Raw genomic sequence first — 27,247 nt, 5'->3', positions numbered from 1 at the left:
GGAATCTTAGCCAACATTTTCTAGGACCATACAGAGAACACAATATTCAATAACATTGTAAAACAAGGAGGGTACAAAATAATCTTCTGGTACCGATATGTGAATGACATAATCTGTCTTGTAGATGAAACACTAAACTGGATGGAAAAGCTACACAGTAACATCAACACAGTACACCCACAAATCCACTTCACAATGGAATTAGAAAACTACAAGAAAGTGGATCTTACAATCACAAGAAACAACCACCAACATGAATTCTCCATTTACAGAAAACCAACATCCACAAGCACTGTTATCCACAGCTCATCCAACCACCCGACAATGCATAAATATGCCAGTTTCACACACATGCTCCACAGGATAAACAGAACACCTCTTAAACCAGAAACTACACACAGGATCAAAATATAATCAAACAAATTGCTGTTGAAAACGACTACAAAACAGACGTGATAAACAAACTCAACAACAAGGTAAAACAGAAACATGCAGTACACACAGACAACACAGCAAACCACACCACTTCAGAAAAAAGAGAGAGATGGTACACACTAACATACAATAACAAAATATCACATAGAATAGGAAACATTTTGAAAAAGCAAGGAGTACCAGTAACATTCAGAGCAAACAATACAGTTCAGAAAAGACTAAAACCAGTCAGAAAAACCTCAGACAAATTCAGCAATGTTGGAATATATCAACTCACTTGCAACTCCTGTCAGGCCCACTACATAGGACAAACAAGCAGAAATTTCCGAACGAGGTACACAGAGCACATGAGAGCTCTAAAAATTGACAGCACACATTCAACTTTTGCAGAACATCTAATGAACAAAAACCATAAACTCACTAATATCGAAAACGATTTATGCATTCTGAGAAACAGCAACAGTCTATACCGACAAATAACAATAAAAGAAAATTACTACATACAAAAGGCCAAAGTCGAAGGGAAAATGTAATAAATGAAAACACAAAACTCTGCAACAACACACTCTTTACCGCTCTGAGAGAACTGACCAAGGACATAGAAGAGAAAACACACACACACACACAAAAGAACCACTTCCCCATCACACACAGAGACATAAATAATGAACAGAAGTCGTCACAATTCGCGCTACAGTTTTTCATAGCCTTTCTCGCCACATACGATACGCCTCTCGCGACACATGCGAACAGCAAGATGTCGTAATATTCTCGATCAGAAACAAAGTGCAAAAGTTTTGTTTTTCTATGTATAAAAGCAGCCACATACCATCTAACGAATGTGAGTACACGAATAGCTAAGCAACAGCTCAGTACACACCAAATAACCAACTACTGCTGACATACGAAGTTCACATTTTAGTATTTGTTTACTAACAGCCGCTCACATGGTTGCAGATGACATGATGTTCGCTAAAGGGGAGACGGGGTGGGGGGGGGGTGGGGGATGGGGGGTGGGGGTGGGGTGGGGGGGTGGAGGGGGGGGAGGAGCACAGAAAATATGTCACAAACAGTGCCAATAGTTGCTTGAAACATGCTGTAACATACAATAAATAAGGAAGTATGACAGTATCAATAGAAAACTATATTTCAAAAAACGAATTGTAAAAATTGAATAATGTTTTACTGTGTTTGTACAACCATGCCATTTTCTGCACGTTTTAAATTAAAAACCCCATTGATGATGGTGATATTTGTCGCCAAAACTAGTTTGGGATAATAAAGAAATACATGAATAACAAGGTGTTTTGCATCAAGGTGGACTCAATTTCTGATATTCTGAACACTTCTGTTACAAGGATATACAGGATGATGCCAAAAAACAAAGGCTTATACTGTATACATAAAGTCTATGTCACACACCAATCTCGAAGCTCTTACACTAATACAATGAGAGAACACTGGTATCATCAAGACCAGTAAAAGTTAACACATCATGATGATCAAGATTATGCTAAATGAAGACACAGAAGCGACAGAACTCAATATGTGTAAGTGTACCAATTTCTTCTGCAACACAATGGCACAAATCAAACGAAACAAAATTAAAGTGATTATATTTTATAAAACAGCTGTCTGTACCTCGTCACCCCCCCCCCCCCCCCACACACACACACACACACACACACACACACACACCCACACCCACACACCCACCAATCCTGAGTCTTGTTTACTGTTACTGCAAATTCCGATTCTAAAAAAACACACACGCACACACACACACGCACACACACACACACACACACACACACACACACACACACACAAATTATATAGCTCATATCTGTCTAGACTGTTATTACAGTAATATTTAAAAATTTCGAGTAAATCGGATACACACATTTGAGATTTTTTTGTATTAATGTTTTCCCATTACACAGGGTGATTCAATAGCAATTTTACATGGTAGACAGAATAATGGCGAGTCAGGTGACTGATCCATCCTACAAGAGGTGTTAAAACTTCCCTCATTGATCTCAAACCACTTGTCAACATGTTGGACGGTGTGTTGAATTACACATTGATCATCATCTTTGTGGCCTTAAATATGGTCAACAGTGTCAGTGATGCAAACAACAAGTTCTTCATATGTATCCACCTTTGCAACATACACATCTCCCTTTAACCAGCCCCATGAACAAACACAAGACTAATGGAGTTAGGTCAGGCAACCTGGCAAGCCAGTTAATGAATCCGCCACTGCCAATCCACCATTGCTGAAATATGTTATTCAGATACTGGGATACTTGTCTGGTACAGTGAATTGGTAATCCATCAAGTTGCATGTACATTCACCATTGTTGCTCTAATGTCACAGCTTCCAGAAGTGCAGGTAGGTCTTCTATCAGGAAGTGTGCATACGCTGCGGCTGTAGTGCCATTTGGCAGGAATGCAGGCCAATCTACCACGCCAAACATTCACTGGGAACCCAAATTGTAATCTTGTCCCAGCATCTTGTGGGTTCTACATCATCCATGTATGAGAACTGCAGGTATTGACAATATTATTCTGTATACATGTAGCTTGATCCGCAAATAAAGTGTATTGTACATCTCTGTTTACAGCCAATCATTCACAAAATTGTTGCCTGCTTACTGAGTCACCTGGATGCAGATGTGCGGCATGAGCTGCACATGGAAAGGGTACAAGCCCTCGGAATGTAATATACACTATACTCGTGTTTGTGGAATGTGGAGCTAAGAGCTAATGCGCCACGTACTGGTGATGGAACTCTGTTGTAGCATTTACATAACGTCTTCCATTTCCTCAACTGACTGGATGATCTCACATTCCAATGCTACCTGTACATTGGGTAATGTTCCAGATTCACATAATGTTTGAAAAACCCAGGGAAATAGGGGCTCGTCGATCAGGGAAACATTTCTAGTATTCTGTCACTGCTGCATTGCACTGTCATTGACAGTATGCATATACAAAGAACATAGCCGCCGTTTCTGCACAGGTGAATACATGTGGCATGTTGGTATTCACGAGCACAATGGACTTGTTCAATTAAACAACACTCAAGCACGACATGCACACTGCCTCATGACTGCTCACTGAGCCAACCCATAATTGCTTACTGGGTAGCGTGTGTGCAGAATTTCCATTGCCGGTATGCGCAGATGGTAGGGCACACATGCGGAGAGCTGTAGTGGTGGGGACTGTGGGCAGGCACTGTAGGGGAAACACTGAGTGCTGGAGTGGAAGTGCTGTTCTAAAATGAACCCAATGTTCATATTTATTTGTAAATATTAAGCGGGGCCCATCCAAGACCACACTTGCATCGTGACCACTCAAAAAGATCTGTCACCTCTGATTTAATTAGTAACTGAAAAGAATTACACCGAAACTTTAACGACTTATTTTTGCCTTAGCCATTTGTAACTTTCAGAGAAGTTTCGTGTGTGGCAAATTCTGAGTAAAACCTACACATTTCTCTTGTTGCCATGTTAAAATTTGCTTCTCTGCCACAAAACACCGGAGTTTACACAGTGTTACCTGACTGACATGTAGTCAACATGTAATTGTGAGAGAATTCTGAAATGGTGGTTTATTAAGTGAGGAATTAAGGAAAAGTACAGTCATTACCTTAAGCACATCCTCAGTACAAAATTAACGTTTAATGTCTTCACTTAGGTTGTTCCAAAACACACAGCATTTCTTGTTCCCCCAGCTATTGATGGTCCCTAAAAATTACATTCTTTCACAGAAAAAGTCTGTTGTTAGTGGAACAACACAGTAGATAACAAAGCTTTGCATAATGACAATATGGCAACATACTCTCCTCCTGAGTGTGCTATCATTTGCCACAATCTCCTTTCAGTATCTCAAACCATTTATGAAATACAAGAAATGTTGATTTAATTTCACTCAGGCTTTATTGCTGGTGCAGTGCGATCACAAATGAGTGTGCTATGTCAGATCAATTTTCTCAAGATTGATGACAGTAAGGGCTCCACCCAAGTCTAAAGAAAAATTCAGTATGTTAGCTAAATTTCATACACAGCAATATATTATGTAATATACACCAGATGTAAAATCATAGCGACACCTACAGTTCAACATGGAATCTGAACCATGTGTTGTTTCTGGAAATTCCTCAGATTGTTGTGAGGTGAATGATGGTTGATGATGATTATTGATTATGTGTTTAAAAGGACTAAACTACTGAGTCATCAGTTCCTCCTTACCATGAGAGAACACATTTAAAAGGGCGGGGGGGACAACTCGGCTGCTCCAACTACATTAACAAGTCAGAGAGTTTAAAACTGTGTAGCAGCAGTTGTGTCACAATAGGCAAAAGAAAACAGAGATAACCAAGGCAGCATCTTGCATAAGAGGGTCTAAAAGAACAACAAAGTGAGGGGGAGGGGGCAGGGGGGGGGGGAGTAACCTGCAGTCACATTGGGTGTACCTCCCCTTGCCTGCCCCGACCTGCCCCCTTCCCTCCTCTCAACAACCACCTGTAACACTGGAAGTGGAGGAGTATTATAGTTTAGTGTAAAATCCGCTCTCCCTCAGGAAATGCGACACTTTGGTAGTGGCTGTCTCATCATCGGCAAGCATCCAGGACACACTCGACAAGAATATGCGCTACTGTTAGTTAACTGCCGCAGCTGCAGAGATGAGGTTCCTCTTGATGCAAATGGAACTTGTGGGAGAGTCTCATGTAGCCAACGCTTAGTCGGCACAACACAATGGCATCTTTCCGAGAGGCCTGGAATGATTTGTGCTACACCTTAATGGATCCTTTAATTGCTCCCAACTTATTTTGGGTCATGATAGCCTGCCATTCCAATTCCTAGAGCCTCAAAATATTGCCTGTGTCCAGTATCCCAACATCAAGTTGATCTCCTGCAGTAGTGTCTTTAGCTACGCAGTCAGCAAGTTCATTTCCTGGAATGCCTATGTGGCTAGGTGTCCATATGAAGGTTACTGTATTTCCAGAGTCGTACAGGCCAACCAGTAGGTCCTGGATGTTGGCGACCAAAAGATTTTTGGGATAGCACAAAGTTATGCCTTTTAACTCATGGAATCGCCACAGATCAGAAAGTTCATTGTGACCTGGGATTTGACTTACTGCAAAGCCTGAGATATGGCAACCAACTCTGCAGTGTACACACTGCAGGCACTCGGCAGAGAGTGCTTTCGTGTCCCTTGCATGAACAAAAGCATAACCGACCCTGTTGTTGACTTTCAATCGTCTACGTAGATTCACACCAAATTAGAATAATTGTGGAGGACTGGAAGAAACAGGTTTCGGAGAAGGATAGGGTCAGTATCCCTCTTGGAGCCACAAAAGAAGTCCATCCATATCACAGGATGGGGGATGTTGAGAGGAGCTCTAGGAACACAGACCAACGGAGGCTGATGGAGGTCCTTAACTGGAATATCGAGTCAGAAATCAGCTGGTCTACCCAGTTTTGGGCAATGCACTAACAGTCTGAACTACTGGTCATGGAACAGAGTTGAGTGACATGGGTGAGTAGATATCGGACAGATTGTGAATAAGCAACTTGCCAGAAGCTGCTGTCATCTAGCCCGCAGTGGCTGGACGCCGGCTTCTGTCAGGTAGTTGTCAATAGTGCTCATATGAAAGGCCCCCGTTGACAACCAGACGTCAGTGTGGTGAAAAGGGTCCAGCAAGCTCAGTTCGGTCAATGTTACAGCCCATACCCATCCATAATCCAAGTGAGATAAAATCAACGCATTGCAAAATCGAAGAAGAACTGTGTGGTCTGCATCCCACAGGGAGTGACTTAGAACTGGAGAGCATTCAGCTTCTTCATGTAAGTTACCTTGAACTGACAAACATAAGGAAGCCAAGTTAGATTATTGTCAAATAAAATACATAAGAATTGAAAAGTTTCAATGATTTCAAATAACTGGTCACCAATTGTGAGGTGAAGACTAGGTTAAAACCAATCCGTGACCTGACAGATTAGATCCCACAAACTCTTTCATCAAAACCTACAGATGAAGTATCTACTGACTGTATTGACTTAGAAGCTTAAGTTATTTACACTACCAAGGGATAGTAGATCTTGGTATTTGACATACGATTTCAACTTGATACCTCTACCCGTTTATGAGAAAAAGGAGTCTTAACAGTCAGACAACAAAGTTATTCTATAAGAGTTCTGTTTTTACCTATTATGGCTGGAACCCTAAAAACAGATAATAAATTAGAAAGAAAGAAACCGATCACAGAGGCAATTGGAAATGTACATTATGGCAATTTATTTAAGGGCAAGGAAGCATATCAGGTCAATTTAACCAATTTCAGCAATTATAAAATGAAAATTATCATGGCAAAGGAAGTGATTATTGAATGAAGGTACTTAGCCAAATAGCAACCTTTAAAATTCCAAAGACTGTTTTCCAGTTCACACTGTCAAAAGCTTTCTTTGAATCTACATGTGCTACTGTAGGTTTGTTTTCTACAACATATCTGCTACAATATGTCGTAGTCTGCACTGCTTTGGATGTTCCTATATTTTTCCTGAGCCCAAACTGACCTTTTCACATGTCAGCCTCTACCAGTTTTTCTGTTGTTCTATAAACAATTTCTGTTAATATTTTGCAACCGTGTCCTATTAAACTGATTGTTTAGTAACATTAACACATATTGGTATCTGCCTTCTGTGGAACTGGAATTATTACATCCTTCCTGAAGTCTGAAGTCATTTCATCTGTCTCACATATCATGCACACTATTTTGTCATGGCTGGCTTTCCCAAGAATCTCAATAGCTCAGAAGAAATGTCACCTACTCCCAGGGCCTTGTTTCCACCAAGGTCTTTCATGCTCTGTCAATTTCTTCTTGCAGTATTGTATTTCCCATCTCATCCTCATCCACTTCCTCTTCTGTTGTTATAATATTGTCCTGAAGGTTTTCCCCTTACCACCTGGCTCCATGGCTGAGATAGCTAATGCAGCTTGTGCAGCGGTGCTCGACCTGGTTAAGCATTCTGGCTCGAGCTACTGGAGTTAGGGGTCATCTGTGTGTGTGTGGTGTGCTTGCTTGTGTGTATGAATGATGTGTGTTTTTCTTTTGCTGATAAGGCTGTGGCCGAAAGCTTTATGCCTGTCCACAACTTAACATGTCTTCTTTACAGTAAGTAGCAACCTATCTTTCCCTACATTGCTGTTATTCCTACCTGGAGTTTCCACTGTTTAACACTATCTAAAAGTATTTGTGTTTATTCATTCTTGACCTGGTGTTTATTCATTCTTGATGTGCAGGAAGAAAGTATCTTCATTGTATTCTGTGTGGAGGAAGCTAGTTTTTTCATAGAGTAACTCTAACCACCCACCTCTGTGGCCAGGGTTACTAATGCACACTGGTTCGAATCGTTGTGGAAAAAAATTTCACTGCCATATTTAGCCAGTAAGGGGATAAGAGTTGGTGGTGTAAAGTTCCGATCACCAGATTTTGTGCCAGTGCCCTGGTTTAAATACCAAATCTCCCTGCAGTGTCTCATGAAGTGAAGAAATCCAAGACTGAGCCTTCTGTTGGATGGGTGCTTTAAGCTTGGTGGCCCCCTTTGGGCTATTTGAGAGAAGTGGGCTATTTGCTGCCACCAGGTTTCAGCCTCTCCCTTCCACCACCACCAAACACAACTGTTACACTACACTACACACACACACACACACACACACACACACACACACACACACAGTAGAGCATGTTGTAAATAAATAATAAGGAACAAAAAAACTCAAACCACTAACATCAATAAAAATTATGATTTATATTAATTCTGTAACCATATTTTTTTAACTAAAACTTTTCAACAGTTCCTGATTAACTGCCCATTGATGTTATCAGATAGTGTCTTCAATACTTATGAGACTTATCATTAAAAAATCCTAAGCACAGTGCGCAGTGTCTCCCAAACTGATGAAATATTTTGTTTAGATGAACTAGTCTCTAAGTATCTCAGGTTGGGATTCCTGACCTAGTCTCTGCCTCTCTAGGGATTGTATGAAGCTTGAAAATGCTTTACAACTAGTTTCAGAACATCTTCCTATAGATTTTCTTTTTCCTAATCTTCTGAACTAGAGATATCCTACAGCAGACTGATCACGTATGAGAAACTATATGGCTACCTACAGTTTCAGGTTAAGTAAAGTGATATCACTTTGTAAGCTGAAACAATCCAAATAAAATTCATGAGCTTACCAACACTGTCATCATTATTCTCTTTAGGAGATAGACTACTGGCTGCTGGGAATAGCACAGTCCTCTCCTTAGCAAGGGAATTCAGGTATTTCCAGAGATTAGCCAAAATTATGATGCTTGACCTTAAGCATACAGAAATGGTATATACAGAGGTGGTGCTATCCCATGGTGGCATGACAGTGATCCCATGGCAAGATTGGATCTGCTGCACTCTGTATGACCACGTTTCCCAGACATGCATAATTTCTACCTATGTCTGGAATGATCTGACTTGCTGCTTTACTCAGGTCTCAGATAAGAGTACACTGGATTATTTCTGGCTCTAAGTAGTTAATCAGTGTGCTTTCGTTAGCATGGAGCCCATGCTAATGGGAACCTTTCTTCATTGTAGGGACTGTAGCCCTGCACCAGGTGAGACGCCTGAGTTTTGTGCTGCCATACAGATAAGTGATTTAGAGCGTAATAAAACTCTGTTTAGTTCAGGAAACTAGTTTAATACATGTATTAGTGTGTTTTGCAAGCTTACTATTAATGGTTTCACTTCTCTTTACGTATTATTCTAGAAAACGCGAAAGGAACATAAAGTAGGGTTACGATCGTATTCTTGCATACATTTTAGCGCAGTAAAACTTATAGAATCTAATTTAATTGTTCTGTTCCATTCCAGCAAGTTAAGAAAAGCGTATCCCTTTGTTGTTTAACTCTTATTTTGTGAAACACGGCATAAATTTTAAATTCCGGTATCTGGAAACTTTGTACATACGGTAGTAGTTTTGTTTACATACAGTTGCAACTAGGCCTAATTTTTGTAAACGTGTTTTTCTTCTTCTTTTCAGTAATCTAACTTATTGTCACTAAAGTAAGTTTGTTTACATACAATTGAGACTAGACCTAATCTTTCATAAACGTGTTTTCTTGTTTTTCTCTAATTTAATTTGACTTATTCTCGCTAAAGTAAGATTTTTACCTTGAGTGAAAAATGCCTGACGTGCCATAGAATTGTTAGCTCTGGGGTTTGGTGTGATGGGTGCAGTAGTTTTTTCCAGTGGGGTGAATGTAGCGGCATGGGAAATGGAGAAGTGGATCAGACTCTCATCAATGGTTCTGTAGGATATGCAGTAGAGATAGGAAAATAGTGGAACAGGAGGGGAAAATTGCTGCCCTTCAGGCACACTTAGAGCAGGCTAGGGAAGATCTGAACAGGTTAAGGAGGGAGAAGGGTAAAGAGAGGTGGGAAGTGACAATAGGTAACAGGAGTAACAGACCTAGAACTTTGTCAGACAGCTTTGTGGTGAATGTGAAGAATAAGTTTGAGCTATTGCTTCAGTTAGAAGCTGATGAGCCTCAGACAGACGTTGATGTAAAGAGAGCACAATAAACTCAGAAAATTGAATAAGAATGTAGGGAAGTCAGCAAAGAGAAAGAACTTTTTTTTGTTAGGTAGTTTACATGCCAGAGGTGTAGGCCAACTTTTGCAGGACCAGTTAGGATCAGAATACCAGGTCACAAATTTTTTTAAACCAAGTGCTGGTCTGGGTCAGGTGACAGAGGATTTAGGTTCACTCTGTAAAGATTTTACCAAGAAAGACAACGTGGTTATTCTGGGTGGGCTGGGCAATAGTATTGACAGACATCCTGGGTACAATATAGAGTGTGACCTGGCAAAAATTGCATCAGCAACGAGACATACCAGTGTTGAGTTTGTGTCTGTTCTGAGACTCCATGACCGACTTCATTTAAACTCTTCGGTCGGGAGAGTTAATTTAGAGTTGGAACGGCTGCTTGGGTCGGGTGCGGGGTCACATATTGGTTTGGTTCCTGTTGATTCTCTCAGTAGGCGGGATTATACTAGACATGGCCTACACCTCAACAGGAAAGGGAAGGGTAAACTGGCTGGGCTAATAGCAGGAAATGTAAGGGGGGAGGCACTGCCATGAGTGGTAATATACCAGAGGTCATAGGTGTTGGAGCAGCACCTTTTTTTAGATAGGTAGGACAGAATGAAGTCAAGTTCTGAGAGAAGTAAAGATTGAAACAAATCTTCAGTTTGATAAAGAAATCAAACAGCATAATCCTGGCACATTGGATCAGTGAACACAGCTGTTGGTTAAAAATTTACAGCAATCAGCAGAAATTTTATTTCCACCCGATTTCATCTCGGTAAATGTGAAATACCAGCTATCTTTAGTGCATCAAAATATTCGAGGGCTTAGAAGTAAAATTAATGAACTACGTATGTGCATTGTTGAATTAGAGTCATCGAACCCAGTTGATATAATCTGCCTCTCTGAACATCATGTGACCACTGGTATAGATATGTTAAACCCTACAGAATTTAAGTTAGCCTCCTACTCCTGTAGGCAAAAGATGGAGAAAGGAGGAGTTGCCACATTTGTTAAAAACAGTTTTAAATTTAAGAATATTGACATTAATAAATTTTGCTTAGAGCAGCACTTAGAAGCATGTGCAACAGAGACAGAATTTCATAATAGGTCCTTTATAATAGTAGCCATATACAGAGCACCTTCAGGAAATTTCAACCTGTTTATAAACGGTCTTGAAGTTTATTATCTCAACTAAAATTAAAAAACAAAGAACTAGTGGTTGCTGGTGATTTTACAGGGTGTATACGTGGACAAGGAAAAAAAATTCCCGGATTTTTCCCGGTTAAAAATTCACTTTCTGCCGGATGAAAACACACTTTTTCCGTGTTATTAAGTGACAGTATATTTTCCCTCGGACCTGTAAAATTTATCAATCCTTTCACTTGTTGTGGTTTTATACACCGGCATAGAATTTCCCGGTACTTTAGAAAACGAAACTCAGGGAAGAAAACCCCTTTTGGAAAGATTTTTGTTGTGCAGCAACATGTACGCTGTATATTTTCGTATTATGAAAGTATCAATTCGAATTCTATCAAACACCACATGTTACTTTCCGAATCATTGTAAAGCAGACTGAGATGTGCTTTTGTAAGCCAGTCATAGCTCATGTCACGTGATCCGCCAGCCGATGACAGCAGATATTCAGACCACAGGACATGTGATGTAGCCAGCTAATAGCAACATCACTGTTAAGTAGCGCGGATACACAAACAAGAAAAGTTAATGTTTTAAATTAATATACAGGGTGTTACAAAAAGGTACGGCCAAACTTTCAGGAAACATTCCTCACACACAAAGAAAGAAAATATATTATGTGGACATGTGTCCGGAAACGCTTACTTTCCATGTTAGAGCTCATTTTATTACTTTTCTTCAAATCACATTACTCATGGAATGGAAACACACAGCAACAGAACTTACCAGCGTGACTTCAAACGCTTTGTTACAAGAAATGTTCAAAATGTCCTCTGTTAGCGAGGATACATGCATCCACCCTCCGTCGCATGGAATCCCTGATGCGCTGATGCAGCCCTGGAGAATGGCGTATTGTATCACAGCCGTCCACAATACGAGCACGAAGAGTCTATACATTTGGTACCGGGGTTGCGGAGACAAGAGCTTTCAAATGCCCCCATAAATGAAAGTCAAAGAGGGTTGAGGTCAGGAGAACGTGGAGGCCATGGAATTGGTCCGCCTCTACCAATCCATTGGTCACCGAATCTGTTGTTGAGAAGCGTACGAACACTTCGACTGAAATGTGCAGGAGCTCCATCATGCATGAACCACATGTTGTGTCGTACTTGTAAAGGCACATGTTCTAGCAGCACAGGTAGAGTATCCCGTATGAAATCATGATAACGTGCTCCATTGAGCGTAGGTGGAAGAACATGGGGCCCAATCAAGACATCACCAACAATGCCTGCCCAAACGTTCACAGAAAATCTGTGTTGATGACGTGATTGCACAATTGCGTACGGATTCTCGTCAGCCCACACATGTTGATTGTGAAAATTTACAATTTGATCACGTTGGAATGAAGCCTCATCTGTAAAGAGTATATTTGCACTGAAATGAGGATTGACACATTGTTGGATGAACCATTCGCAGAAGTGTACCCATGGAGGCCAATCAGCTGCTGATAGTGCCTGCACACGCTGTATATGGTATGGAAACAACTGGTTCTCCCGTAGCACTCTCCATACAGTGACGTGGTCAACATTACCTTGTACAGCAGCAACTTCTCTGACGCTGACATTAGGGTTATCGTCAACTGCACAAAGAATTCATCTACATCTACATCCATACTCCGCAAGCCACCTGACGGTGTGTGGCGGAGGGTACCCTGAGTACCTCTATCCGTTCTCCCTTCTATTCCAGTCTCGTATTGTTCGTGGAAAGAAGGATTGTAGGTATGCTTCTGTGTGGACTCTAATCTCTCTGATTTTATCCTCATGGTCTCTTCGCGAGATATACGTAGGAGGGAGCAATATACTGCTTGACTCTTTGGGGAAGGTATGTTCTCGAAACTTTAACAAAAGCCCGTACCGAGCTACTGAGCTTCTCTCCTGCAGAGTCTTCCACTGGAGTTTATCTATCATCTCCGTAACACTTTCGCAATTACTAAATGATCCTGTAACGAAGCGCGCTGCTCTCCGTTGGATCTTCTCTGTGTCTTCTATCAATCCTATCTGGTACGGATTCCACACTGCTGAGCAGTATTCAAGCAGTGGGCGAACAAGCGTACTGTAACCTACTTCCTTTGTTTTCGGATTGCATTTCCTTAGGATTCTTCCAATGAATCTCAGTCTGGCATCTGCTTTACCGACGATCAACTTTATATGATCATTCCATTTTAAATCACTCCTAATGCCTACTCCCAGATAATTTATGGAATTAACTGCTTCCAGTTGCTGACCTGCTATTTTGTAGCTAAATGATAAGGGATCTATCTTTCTATGTATTTGCAGCACATTACACTTGTCTACATTGAGATTCAATTGCCATTCCCTGCACCATGCATCAATTCGCTGCAGATCCTCCTGCATTTCAGTACAATTTTCCATTGTTACAACCTCTCGATACAACACAGCATCATCTGCAAAAAGCCTCAGTGAACTTCCGATGTCATCCACCAGGTCATTTATGTATATTGTGAATAGCAACGGTCCTATGACACTCCCCTGCGGCACACCTGAAATCACTCTTACTTTGGAAGACTTCTCTCCATTGAGAATGACATGCTGCGTTCTGTTATCTAAGAACTCCTCAATCCAGTCTGATAGTCCATATGCTCTTACTTTGTTCATTAAACGACTGTGGGGAACTGTATCGAACGCCTTGCGGAAGTCAAGAAACATGGCATCTACCTGTGAACCTGTGTCTATGGCCCACTGAGTCTCGTGGACGAATAGCGCGAGCTGGGTTTCACATGACCGTCTTTTCCGAAACCCATGCTGATTCCTACGGAGTAGATTTCTAGTCTCCAGAAAAGTCATTATACTCGAACATAATACGTGTTCCAAAATTCTACAACTGATCGACGTTAGAGATATAGGTCTATAGTTCTGCACGTCTGTTCGACGTCCCTTCTTGAAAACGGGGATGACCTGTGCCCTTTTCCAATCCTTTGGAATGCTACGCTCTTCTAGAGACCTACGGTACACCACTGCAAGAAGGGGGCCAAGTTCCTTCGCGTACTCTGTGTAAAATCGAACTGGTATCCCATCAGGTCCAGCGGCCTTTCCTCTTTTGAGCGATTTTAATTGTTTCTCCATCCCTCTGTCGTCTATTTCGATATCTACCTTTTTGTCATCTGTGCGACAATCTAGAGAAGGAACTACAGTGCAGTCTTCCTCTGTGAAACAGCTTTAGAAAAAGACATTTAGTATTCCGGCCTTTAGTCTGTCATCCTCTGTTTCAGTACCATTTTGGTCACAGAGCGTCTGGACATTTTGTTTTGATCCACCTACCACTTTGACATAAGATCAAAATTTCTTAGGATTTTCTGCCAAGTCAGTACATAGAATTGCCTCGTCCATTGCAGGTGTCCTCGTTGTTCTAGGTCTTCCCAGTCGCGAGTCATAGGCTGGAATGTTCCGTGCTCCCTAAGACGCCGATCAATTGCTTCGAACGTCTTCCTGTCGGGATACCTTCGTTCTGGAAATCTGTCTCAATACAAACGTACCGCGCCATGGCTATTGCCCCCTGCTAATCTATACATCAAATGGGCATCTGCCAACTCCGCATTTGTAAACATTGCACTGACTTCAAAACTACGTTAGTGATGAACACTAACCTGTTGATGCTACGTACTGATGTGCTTGATGCTAGTACTGTAGAGCAATGAGTCGCATGTCAACACAAGCACCAAAGTCAACAATACCTTCCTTCAATTGGGCCAACTGGTGGTGAATCGAGGAAGTACAGTACATACTGACGAAACTAAAACGAGCTCTAACACGGAAATTAAGCGTTTCCGGACACATGTCCACATAACATCTTTTCTTCATTTGTGTGTGAGGAATGTTTCCTGAAAGTTTGGCCGTATCTTTTTGTAACACCCTGCATAAAGTGTTGCTACAAGAAAAGCAAAGATTCTCTAAGGTTAATAAGCTGCAAGAGAAGCTAAGCTTTCACGTATAATGTCGATATTTTCTGCGCGTGTTACACTTTTAAGATATGTCACACAATGTGCCAGTTCGAGTCTCGGTCGGGCACACAGTTTTAATCTGCCAGGAAGTTTCATATCAGCGCACACTCCGCTGCAGAGTGAAAATCTCATTCTGGAAACATCCCCCAGACTGTGGCTAAGCCATGTCTCCGCAATATCCTTTCTTTCAGGAGTGCTAGTTCTGCAAGGTTCGCAGGAGAGCTTCTGTAAAGTTGGGAAGGTAGGAAACGAGGTACTGGCAGAAGTAAAGCTGTGAGTACCGGGCGTGAGTCGTGCTTTGGTAGCTCAGTTGGTAGAGCACTTGCCCGCGAAAGGCAAAGGTCCCGAGTTCGAGTCTCGGTCGGGCACACAGTTTTAATCTGCTAGGAAGTTTCATATCAGCGCACACTCCGCTGCAGAGTGAAAATCTCATTCTCTACTTCTAAATGGCTCGTCATCAAATGCTCTGTGATTTAAGAAATTCATTGTACATTCTCACACATAGTTCAACTTGTGGAAAACGAAATTTACTTTGAAAGTAATGCTTTTCAAACCACCATTCACAATATTTTCCCGCGACCTATTAGAAATAGGTTCGTCTCAGCAGTCGTCAGAGAGCGCCAGATAACAGGTGCCACCGCGCTTTGGCAGCTGCTATGACACAGGAAGCCCGTATGTTCGTACGTGTAAAACATTAAAAGATCTTATATTATGTCATAAAAGAAAAAAAAAAAAACATCAGAGGATACTCCAAGAGCATCGGAATTTCATGAACCATACTAAAATGGCACATTTAAAATGGATACTTAAAGAGCACATTCGGATGTCCAGATTCCCAATGAAGAAGCAGGCCTCGACCTGATATTAAGCTTTTCAGTGAGGGTTTTGGGATGTAAATTTTCTTTGAGTACCAGTACTGTATTAACTCACTTTTGGTTCTTTATTGTGGCATAATGCCATACGTGTTAGAAGATGAAAATGTGCACCTGAAATGCAGCGAGCAGTTGAAATTAGCCAATAGTGAGGAACTAAACACTTCGTTTCAAACACAAAGCTTAATAAAAGTCAAATTTCTTTAGCAAACCTACAAAACTAACTTCATTGTTCTACAAGGCGGTTAATGCATGACTGTCAGAAAAGTGGAAATAAAATAAAATCTGAAACTAATAATCCTTCTGTAATTACGTGACTGATTTTAATTCACTTGATAGCTCCCGGCCACAGAAATCCATTTTGTTTTCATTTGACGTGAGAGCAGGAAACGAAGAGGAAACAGCAAAATCACTAAATGTAAACATGGGTCAAGTGGAGACTACACACTTCCCCACTACAACTCAGACCGCTCTGCGCATCAGCCCCAGATGTACGATATTTCCGAACCGGGGCAATACCAAGATAGTAGCCCCCCTCCCTTGAGCGTTTGAGATACGACGTCAAAAATTAAAAAAGAAATCGAATTTTAAAAAATATGTTCATTTTGTAGCACGCATCTTTCTGAAGAGTCTGATACATAAAACAAATGTTCGAGGAAATGTAAGACACATTATTTGGTATTAAGTGTGCCAGAGTGCAGTGCCATGCCTCTTCACACAGAATTCTTCTATCGCACGTTACTGTATTTCACTCCGTGGAATTGAAACGTGTATATTTTGTACTATATGCCATCAAACTATATTCAGGACAGTGGAAATTAAAATGTCCTGTGGTGGCTCTCCTGCTCCCAGTTTGACATCCTGCCCCTCTTAAAAAAAACTTGCAATTAATACTCGATGGGATTATTTGTAGCCGGGAGAACAAGAACTCTTCAGAAAATTTGCACTCTTTATTGCCTGTTAGCTAATAACTTTCTGTTTTGGGTGACATTAAATTAAAAATAGGTTACATAAAACCAGTAAAGACAACAGACAAGCAAGACAGTACACATTTCTTCAATCCTTAGCTCCTACCATTGTTTTCTCTCTAATCTTGCTAAAGCTTTACATGGCGTGATTTCCTTTTTGTGAAAGAATCAGTTACCTCATCAAAGTTCATCAAATGTTTTGCTACATGAAAATCGAAATATCATTGTCTAATACTGCGTAAGCTGTTAATACAAATAGTACTCAAGACTGGTGTGGTTTCTCGGTCTGATTACGTCTATTTTGTCACTGTCTGCTAGATAAAACAAAATAGGCCTTTCTAACACTGCAGAAATTGTAACACACACCAAATAAATGAGACTGTTTTGGCACAAATGGTCATTTTTATAACACGACAGAATATAATTCACGAAGACCAACATAAAATACTTATTAGGCCTACTACAAGCAAAAAGCTTTGTTAGAAAATAGTTTCACATTTCATTCATACACTACAGTTTCTCGAGCATGAGATCGAAAAGTAGTAGTACCAGATTTTTATATAAATTTGGAATCGTCATTCTCTTCCATAATTTGTGTGATGTGCCCGTTTCTTCTCCTTCCTCGTTCTAATAAACAGTCTTGTCATCATTAATTCTGGAACTATTCCTGCCTTTGTCAAAACTTATTCGCCGGTTAACTCCACTAACCCTTCCAGAATCACCAGTTTAGTAATCCCTGATTATTCTCTGGTTAGGCGTTGTTATGTTCCTACAAACAATTTTCCGCGCTACTTCCAGAATAGAACTTAAGTGGCTACTAGATGGGGACTGTACAACTGGCGCTTACTAGTGTAGCGATCTGGCCAAAAATTTTCTGACAAAATTTCATTTTCCTGGATACACCGAGAAGATAAAACGTAATCTTTCTTACCTGTTATTCCTGTTAGTCGTTTATTTCCATTCTGGTAGTCTGAATCTAGGGACTTCGCGAGTAATCATAAAAACTCTGATCATTCGCAAACCCAATCAACCACATAATCAGACAGTGGATGGCATTCGCTCATTCAGTTTTACTCCACTCAGCTCGTATAACACGGTCCCCTTCTGCCTGCAGGAAAGTTTATTTCTAGTTGCGACGAGGATTCCCCTGGCAGACATCATGTACACTATGCACACATTCAAAAATCAACTTGTGATTCATTCAGAAATCAACTTATAGAGTGTGTTCAAAAACCAACAGGGATGCGTTTCAAAATCATATGAGTAATCGATAGACCAATGTGCGCTGGGTGCTAGGCGCTTTGTGAAACAACGTTTTTTTATTGTCAAGAATATGAATTTGCCCCCCCCGCCCCCCCCCCCCCCCCCCGCAACTGTCATCTGGGTCATATGTCAGATACACCGGTTCCCCCCCACCCCCACCCCCCGCTGCGCATGCGTGAGTCTGGCAGCTTGAGCGCAGCAGTAAAATTTTTCCCGGCTGCATCTAGCTGCTTGCTGCGACTGCTTACACAGCCAACGGCCACATTTCTGTAGCCAGAAGGGGGAGAAGGTACAACTCATACGCCACTCAACTGCGCGTGCTCATGAGCCCGCTCATAACTGCTATAACAAATCTAATTTAAACAGTTGTGACGTCACACTCATCTGAGGCATTTTGTTGTTATGAAGCACTGCATGGTCTTCCTAAAGCCTTTGACACATTCTGCTGTTGGCAAATGTTTGTATGAGCACTGTGTTTTGTTGGTGTATATGGCACATTTCCTTTGCAATTTATGTTTTATTTTCATATTTTTTCCTGGTTCATGTTTTATTGTTGTAGGATTGTTCTGTAGTAGCGGGATACAGTAATATCCTTTGTTAGAATATTGATGCTTACCAGTCAAGACTACAAAAATTTAACTGAAAACTAAAACAACGAAAAATTCCTGGGTTTTTCCCTGTTTTCTCCTGGATGAAAAAAATCCTGGGTTTTTACCGGATCTCCCGGGCCATATACACCCTGTTTTAATACAGATGTCCTGAAAAACACTGTCATTGAACAGTTACTGAAATGAGTTACATTGTCATTCAATTTAATTTCTACTGTAAATTTCCCAACTAGGGTATACAAATGTTCTAAGACTGCCATTGATAATATATTTATAGACAATTCTAGGCAACTAAGCCACATTACAAACCCAGTAGTAAATGGGCTATCTGACCATAACATGCAACACCTAACATTAAATTTTGAAAATTGTCAGGGTAAGGTATCTATCAGAACTGAATACAGAAGGCCAATAAAACAGTCAAAAACTGAGAAATTCAGGAGATTGCTCAAAGAAATTAATTGGATGGATGTTTACAGCATCCAAGACACAAATGGAAAATACAAAGCATTCATTAATAAAGTTAGCACCTTATTTGAAAATTGTTTTCCCTGAAGGTAACTCAAATTAAGTAGAAGTCTAATAAGAAACCATGGATCACACAAGGGATAAAGATATCATGTGAGACAAAAAGGAAACACTATCTGATACGTAAGGACACCTTTGATACTAGCATTATAGCTAATTACAAAATATGCTGCAAAATATTGAAGAAGGTTATCCAGAAATCTAAACACCTGCATTACGAGAAGAAGATAAATACCTCCAGCAATAAAATAAAAACAATATGGGATATAATTAAGTCAGAGACAGGTAGGACCAGAAATGAGGAGGAACAAATAGCTCTAAACATAAATGAAACCCTGGTAACAAACACATGTTGTGTTGCAAACCATTTAAACAAGTATTATGTGTCTGTTACTGATAGCATGGGGTTGTCAGGCTCAGTAAATAATGCAATGGAATATCTGAGACCAGTGCACACAAGCTATCTCAGTAAAATGGAATTGACACGTACTTCACCCAAAGAAATAGAATCCATCATAAAGTCCTTGAAATCAAAGCATTCTAGTGGTTATGAAAACATATCAACAAAGTTAATAAAAGAATGTTCATGTGAGCTTAGTCATCTCTTAAGTTATTTGTGTAATCAATCACTTGTCACAGGAACATTCCTGGACTGGCTTAAATATGCTGAAGTTATAACTCTCCACAAGAAAGGGGACAAATAAATGCCATCAAATTACCAACCGATCTCACTTTTGCCAGGTTTTCAAAATCTTTGAAAAGGTTATGTTCAAGCGTCTACTTAAGCACCTTAGTGAAAATAACATACTGTCAAAGTCACAATTTGTGTTTCTTAAGGGTTCTAATATTGTGAAAGCTATTTACACTTATAGCAAAAATGTCTTTAATTCAATGGACAACAAATTAGAGGCAACTGGCATATTCTGTGACCTGTCAAAGGCGTTTGACTGTGTGAATCACAGCATTCTTTTAAGTAAATTAAAATATTATGGCGTCACTGGTAGTGCTGCAAAGTGGTTTCAGTCATATCTTACTAATAGAAAGCAAAGGGTGTCATTACGTAACACTTCAGCAGTAGGCAATCGGACATCATCTGACTGTGAAGAAATTACATGTTGCGTTCCCCAAGGTTCCAAACTAGGCCCACAACCGTTTCTTCTGTATATTAATGACCTGTCATCTGTTACATGCCAAGTTTGTCTTATTTGCAGATGATACAAACATTGCAATAAATAGTAAATCAAATATGAATTTAGAAGGGCAGCTAATCAAATTTTTACTGACATTAATAAGTGGTTCATAGCCATTTTAATGAAAATTTATTATACTTTAATTTTCGACAATACTTGGTTGTAACAGCCAAGTAACTACCTACTGTGTGAATGATGGATGTATGGAAAGCAGATGTAAGTCTTAAGTCTGTAAATAGTGGAAGGTTAGTTTTAAATCTTGTACATAATCTGACTGTTCTTAACTGAGGATCACTGAAATGAATAATTTACTATAATTTTTGACAATACTTGGTTGTAATAGTCAATAACAAATATCTGAATGATGGATTTAATGAAAGCAGATGTAAGTATTAAACCTGAAAATATTAGAAGTTTAATTCATGTACATAATTTTACTGTTTATTGACTGAGGATAATTAAAATTAATGAAACTCAAGTTTTTCTAATTACATTTTTGTAATGTGTTTTTCTGACATGTTCCACACCCAGGATAATTTCCTCTTTTATGGGTTTATGGAATGAATAATTAATCTAATCTAATCTTATTTAATCTTTTAAAAAACATCACAGTTTCCTTAGACTGCAGAAATTATTTATTTCCAGTATTGCAACAGTGAAAATAAATAATTTCTACAGTCAGTGGTGGGTGTGGTGTCTACTAAAAACTATTGTATGACTGTGATTCCTTAAATGGTTTTCACATTAAAAGCTCATGTCTCACTGTTCTCAATCAAATAGTAGAGATCATGAATCGCTGATAGACACAACAAAAAGACTGTCAAACAAAGCTTTTGGCAAAACAGGCCTTCAACAGAGTAGACAAAACATACACGCATGCATGTAAACACAACCCATACACTCATGACCACAGTCTCTGGTTGCTGAGGGCTGACACTGGCAGACTACCCTTGACAACCAGAGACTGTGGTCACGTGTGTGTGTGTGTGTGTGTGTGTGGGGGGGGGGGGGGGGGAGTCTATTCTGATGAAGGCCTGTTTGCCCGAAAGCTTTGTACGACAGTCTTTTTGTTGTGCTATCTGCGACTCAGCACCTTAGCTATAAGGTGAGTAGCAGCTAACCTTTTCATAATATTGTTATTATTCCATCTTGGATTTTCCATTGTTTGATTTTGTTCAAATCAAAACTTGTGGTAAGCATAAACTGTAAACTTTCCATTTTGGACACACCACAGTATAGATTTTTAAAGTTCTGTTTAGCTCATGATGAGCACTCAATGCCATTTTTATCTTCTGCTTCTTTATTATGCTGTCCTTATCCTATCATCCCAATTCAACAGCCATAAATACAAAAATCATTCAACGAGTTCAATGAATTGAGGTGATGAGAACCGTAAGGCCCTAAAGCACACCATCTTCAATTTTGATATTGTGGCATTTATGCATGTTCCTGACATCTGTTGATATTATGGTGAACCAGCTTTATTTGTGCTGTAGGCCCACCTTGAATGAATGAAGATTAATGAAAAGCTGCCGCACCAATTTCTCCAATATTCAGTTCTCTATGCAAACAAAGCACCGCTAAATTGTTACCTGGGATTGCCCACATAATTTAGTGTCTACATTACATATGTAGTAGCAGTACTTCTTCATCAGAAGTAGGTCGGAATTTTTATCTGAACCTCAAGCTAGAGAATATGCTTAATGAAAAAGATAATAACAATGACTATGATGAGTTCGAGCTGGTCACAACTGCATGTGTGGTGCATTTAGTATCTTCTTTATGTTCTGATTCTAGTTTCACGTTTATTACAAATTTTACAACCATCAAAAAGACACTATTGTCACTAGCCTAAATGTGAAAATTTTGTGAATTAACATTGACAATAATAATAACAATAATAATAATCCTAAATATTAATTAAAATTTCAAAAAATAAAGTGGCTGGATTATTTTTTTCATGGGAAATACATGATGATGTGACTTGGTTCAAAAACAAATCAGTCCCACTAAAAATTTGATTTTCATAGACATCTATTTTTATCAAAACTTTGTGTGTGTGCTTTGGCCCTTATGCATCTCAGTGCCTTGATCAACTGTTATTTTGTACAGTTTTATTTTTAATGTGTTGATTACATAAGAATAAGAAACTTCATGACAATATTATAGTAACAGAAGAGGAAGTAGGTGAAGATGACATGGAAATGTGATACTGTGAGATGAAAATTGACAGAGAAAGACCTATGTGGAAACAAGGCCATGGGAGCAAATGGCATCCGCTTGAGCTATTGAGATTCTTGGGAAAGCTAGCCATTACAAAATTATTCCACTTGATGCACAAGATATGTGATATGCCGAAATGCCTTCAGACTTCAGGAAGAATGTAATAATTCCAGTTCCAAAGAAGGCAGGTGCTGATATGTGTGAATACTACCAAACAATCAGTTTGGTAAGTCCCATTAGCAAAATATTGACAGAAATTATTTACAGAACAAGGGCTCTGGACAAAAGCAGGACCAAGCAAAGCATAACTGACTGTATAGCTAATCTTAGAAGATATGTTGAATAAAGGCAAACCTGCGCGCGCGCGATTGTGTGTGTGTGTGTGTGTGTGTGTGTGTGTGTGTGTGTCAACAACTCAATGCTTCTACTTTTCAGTGAATGGTCTTCTTTCATCCAAAAGTAGTAAACAATGTCAGAATACTGTATCATCAGATTTTTAAAAGACCCAATAAATTTCTGTTAAATACTCTACTTACAAAGAACAACACAATGGAAGTACATTGTGCGCATATCTGTAAATTTAATTGCAATATATAATGCAATAAAAATAGCAATTTGTAAAATCAAATTTACCTGTTTCACAAGAGGTTCTAACAGGTGAGCAGACTGTTTGCCAACACACCGAACAGCAAACCTTAAACATCTACAGCACCTCTCCATTACACGAATATCAGCCTGATATTTATTGCAAGTGTTTGAAAGTACAGGCCATACCTACAAAATAAAATTACATTAAAAAACACAAAAGCAATAGAAAGTAAATACAAATCATCATTATATATAACACAGCACTCAAAATGAAATGCAATGAATGAAAATGGTAATCTCTACTGTCTCTGGAGTTATTTTCAATTTTGTTTCTGTGTGCAGGTGTAGTCAGGCCAAACAGAAACTTCAAATAAGGTACTTCACACAATGCTTAGTGTCAATAAAATAGTAATTCTGATACATTATAAACAAAATGTTATCTACATATTAATTACGCGTGATGAATCTATGGATCACTCTCAAATTAATCTGCTTCAATGTTCAGCTCTACGACACATTAATAGTGAGAGCAAAATATGAAGAGCAATCACATTCTGCAGCAGCAACTGAGCATGACCACTGTGCCATGACATGCTGTTTCCACAGTCCCTTCACACCACTATGGTGCACTGTCTTTACAGCTTCACCACTGTTCCCCACACATAAACAGTCAAAATGAAAATAAAGAAACCACCTTACAATGGGTAAATGCACACAAAGGTGTTTCAAAATCTGCATAGAGCTACAAAACAGAATAACTGTAATATTAGCAAAACAGAATAATTGTAATATCAGCCTCTTTTATCCTACTCAAGCAGCATACTACAATTCCCAGTGAATACTTCTGGTAGATCTTGGAACAGAATAAAAAAAGTAGTTGTCATATAACAATGAATTTAATCAGACAAAGTAGATGGAAACTCTCCAGCCAAACCATTAATACAAATTTTTATTTTACTCGTTGCTTTATTAACCCTGCTAAGATTAGGACCATTCTTTCAAAATGAAACACGCTGATATATAAAGGAAGGAAATAAGATTGGCATTTAACTTCTTGTGTAAGATAAGGTAACTGACAATGTGGTATGGAAAGTTCTGACAGAATGTAACTCATTTAGGACAGAATTTTTTTGACCTAGAGTGCACACGCATACAAAGGCACACGCACACGTGTGCATCCACACGCACCCACAACCAGTCAGTTATCCACAGGCAGTGTTAAATAGTGGATGTGTGCTCATTGTCTGTGAACGATGTCGATACAAATCACAATGGAGCAACATCACTAAATCAAGAGTTCAAGATATTCTGAAGGAATGAGGTGCTGGTGTAATGAATTATTGTGATCTGTTGCTTGTGTCACATGCTGCAGCAGGCAGTGCTGAATGTAGTCACCGTGATGAGAAGGGGTTGTTGTAATGTTCATCATTAGTGGAACAAAAATGTTAAGTTTCCTCTTAGCAATAGCTCTATGGTGACGAAAACCTGGATATTAGATGACAGTGGTGGTCACTTGAGCAAAATATTTCTTCAATGTTTGGGCTTTCTCTCTATGGCTGGTCTGAACACAACTCTTTCTCATTACATTGATAATGGCTATCCACCTGCCTTACTCAGATATCCACCTGAGATGCCCTTAATACTGTGAAGTATTACATAGTTTTGAGGAAATACTCCTACAATGTTTTCTTGCTTTTTTAAATTATTTGATGGGATATTGCCCTCACCACCCAGAAGGCTGTGATGTTTGCTACATACTGGGGCTGGCTTACAGCTCAGGTAGGTTCACGTTGTTGTTGTTGTTGTTGTTGTTGTCGCTGCTGCTGCCTTCAATCTCAAGGTGCAGCTGCCCATACTACTAAATTCTGTGCAAACCTCTTCATCTCCGAGTACCTACTAGAACATACATCCATTCGAACCTGCTTAGTGTATTTATCTCTCACTAGAATTGCCCTCACCCCCCCCCCCCCCCCCACCCCCCACAGTTCCCTCCAATACTAAACTGGTGATCCCTCGATTTGTCAGAGCATGCCCTATCAATAGATCCCTTCTTTTAGGCAAGTTATGTCACAAATTTCTTTTCTCCCCGATTCTATTCGGTGCCTCCTTATTAATTACATGATCTATCAATCTAAAATTCAGCAGTTGTTTGTAGCATCATGTTTCAAAAGTGTGTATGTTCTTCTTGTCTTTAACTGTTTATCGTCCATGTTTCACTTCCATACAAGGCTACACTCCAGACAAACACTTCGCAGAAAAGAATTTCTGACACTTAAATCTAATATTCGATGTTAACAAATTTCTCTCTTTCAAAAACCATTTTCTCGAAACTACCAGTCCACATTTTATATCCTCCTACTTCAGCCACCACCAGTTATTTTACTGTCCAAATAGCAAAACTCATCAACTTCTTTTACTGTCTCATTTCCTAATTAATTCCCTCAGCATCGCCTGATTTAAATCAACTGCATTCCTTTACCCTTGCTTTGCTTTTGTTGATGTTCATCTTACATCCTCCTTTTCCCCAAGACAGTGTCCACTCCACTCAACTGCTCTTCCAAGTAATTTGATGTGTCTGACAGAATTACAAGGTCATCAGCAAACTTCAGAAGTTTTTATTTCTTCTCCCTGAATTTTAATTCCTTCTCCAAATTTTTCTTTGGTGTCCTTTATTACTAGCTCACTGTATGGACCGAACAATATTGCAAATAAGCAATAACCCTGTCTCACTTCCTTTGAAACACAGCAAGCTGGAAACTTCAGATGTTCCATTTTTCTACTCCTATGAAATTTTTATTTATTTATTTTTTTGCTTTAATGCAGCTGCACAAGTAAAAATGTACATGAATGACCTGGAATGTTATTTCGGCTAGTTCCAGTTAAATTTATAGTTAGCTGGTTATTTATTGTCCTGATTATGATGGTAAAATTAGTTACACTAAAAGCTCATTTAATTAAGAGTTATGGCTAATTGACATTCTTACTGCAGTAAGTAATGGAGAAAAACTTTGAGCTAACAGATAGAATAAAAAATACTGTTCCATTCAGTGGGAAGTAGATATCTCACTAACTTCAGTTTCAATTGCCTATTCCACATCAATGCTTACAAAATTCCTAACTTTGACAATCTACCTCTGTTAATATACTTTTTTCTGCATCAGACGACAATCTCACTAATTAAGACACTAAGATTTTGGATGATTTACAATCCTAAAGAGTGTTTTCAAGATGGATACCATATTCATAAGTAGGAGATTTCCAACTCTGAAAGCTAAACAATATTCCACATGCTTTTATAATTTTTTAATCTTAAAAATTTTTCATAAACCAGATAATAGTAAAAATCTTATGGTCTATGAAAAGTAGCAAAATCTAACCTAGCTGATTATGTAGTTTCAGAAATTGCATCATATTCTTAACCCTGGCTTTAAAAAGCCATCATTCACCAGTCTCCAACATGCAAACAACCTAGCAACATCATTATGCCATTTCACATCAGAGTCTGTCGTCAGAAAGAAATGCTGGAAATCTCTGTGTACCTGATCTGTAAGGTCTCATGTCAGAACTAAATTGAGCAACATCTATGGATCAAGAAGTCTGTGACCTGTGAGCAAACATGTCAGATATTTATGACAGACTGTGTTAAAGTCTGCTAACACCTCTGTGTCAATATCAAAATGTCTCCAGCAATAGTGCAGCAACATTGTAAGTTAAAGTAAAATCTGCTCTTAGAATGTGTTAATTAGCGTCAATAAGTTTTACTGGGCAACTATATTCAACTGTGACA

At 39.3% G+C, this 27,247-nt stretch overlaps 1 protein-coding gene across 1 annotated transcript in view; it reads right to left on the bottom strand.

Annotated features, from left to right (window-relative positions):
- LOC124802585 (transportin-3) overlaps positions 1-27,247 on the bottom strand; it is a 202,926-nt gene that overhangs the window by 46,797 nt on the left and 128,882 nt on the right. The window contains exon 13 of the mRNA XM_047263458.1: positions 23,506-23,646. Within this exon, the coding sequence (XP_047119414.1) occupies positions 23,506-23,646 (141 nt within the window). The remainder of the gene's footprint in view (positions 1-23,505; positions 23,647-27,247) is intronic.

This window comes from Schistocerca piceifrons, chromosome 6 (assembly GCF_021461385.2).
Source record: "Schistocerca piceifrons isolate TAMUIC-IGC-003096 chromosome 6, iqSchPice1.1, whole genome shotgun sequence".
Classification (NCBI taxonomy): Eukaryota; Metazoa; Arthropoda; class Insecta; order Orthoptera; family Acrididae; genus Schistocerca; species Schistocerca piceifrons.
The sequence above is the reverse complement of the archived record's forward strand: the minus strand, read 5'-3'. Positions and strand labels throughout refer to the sequence as shown.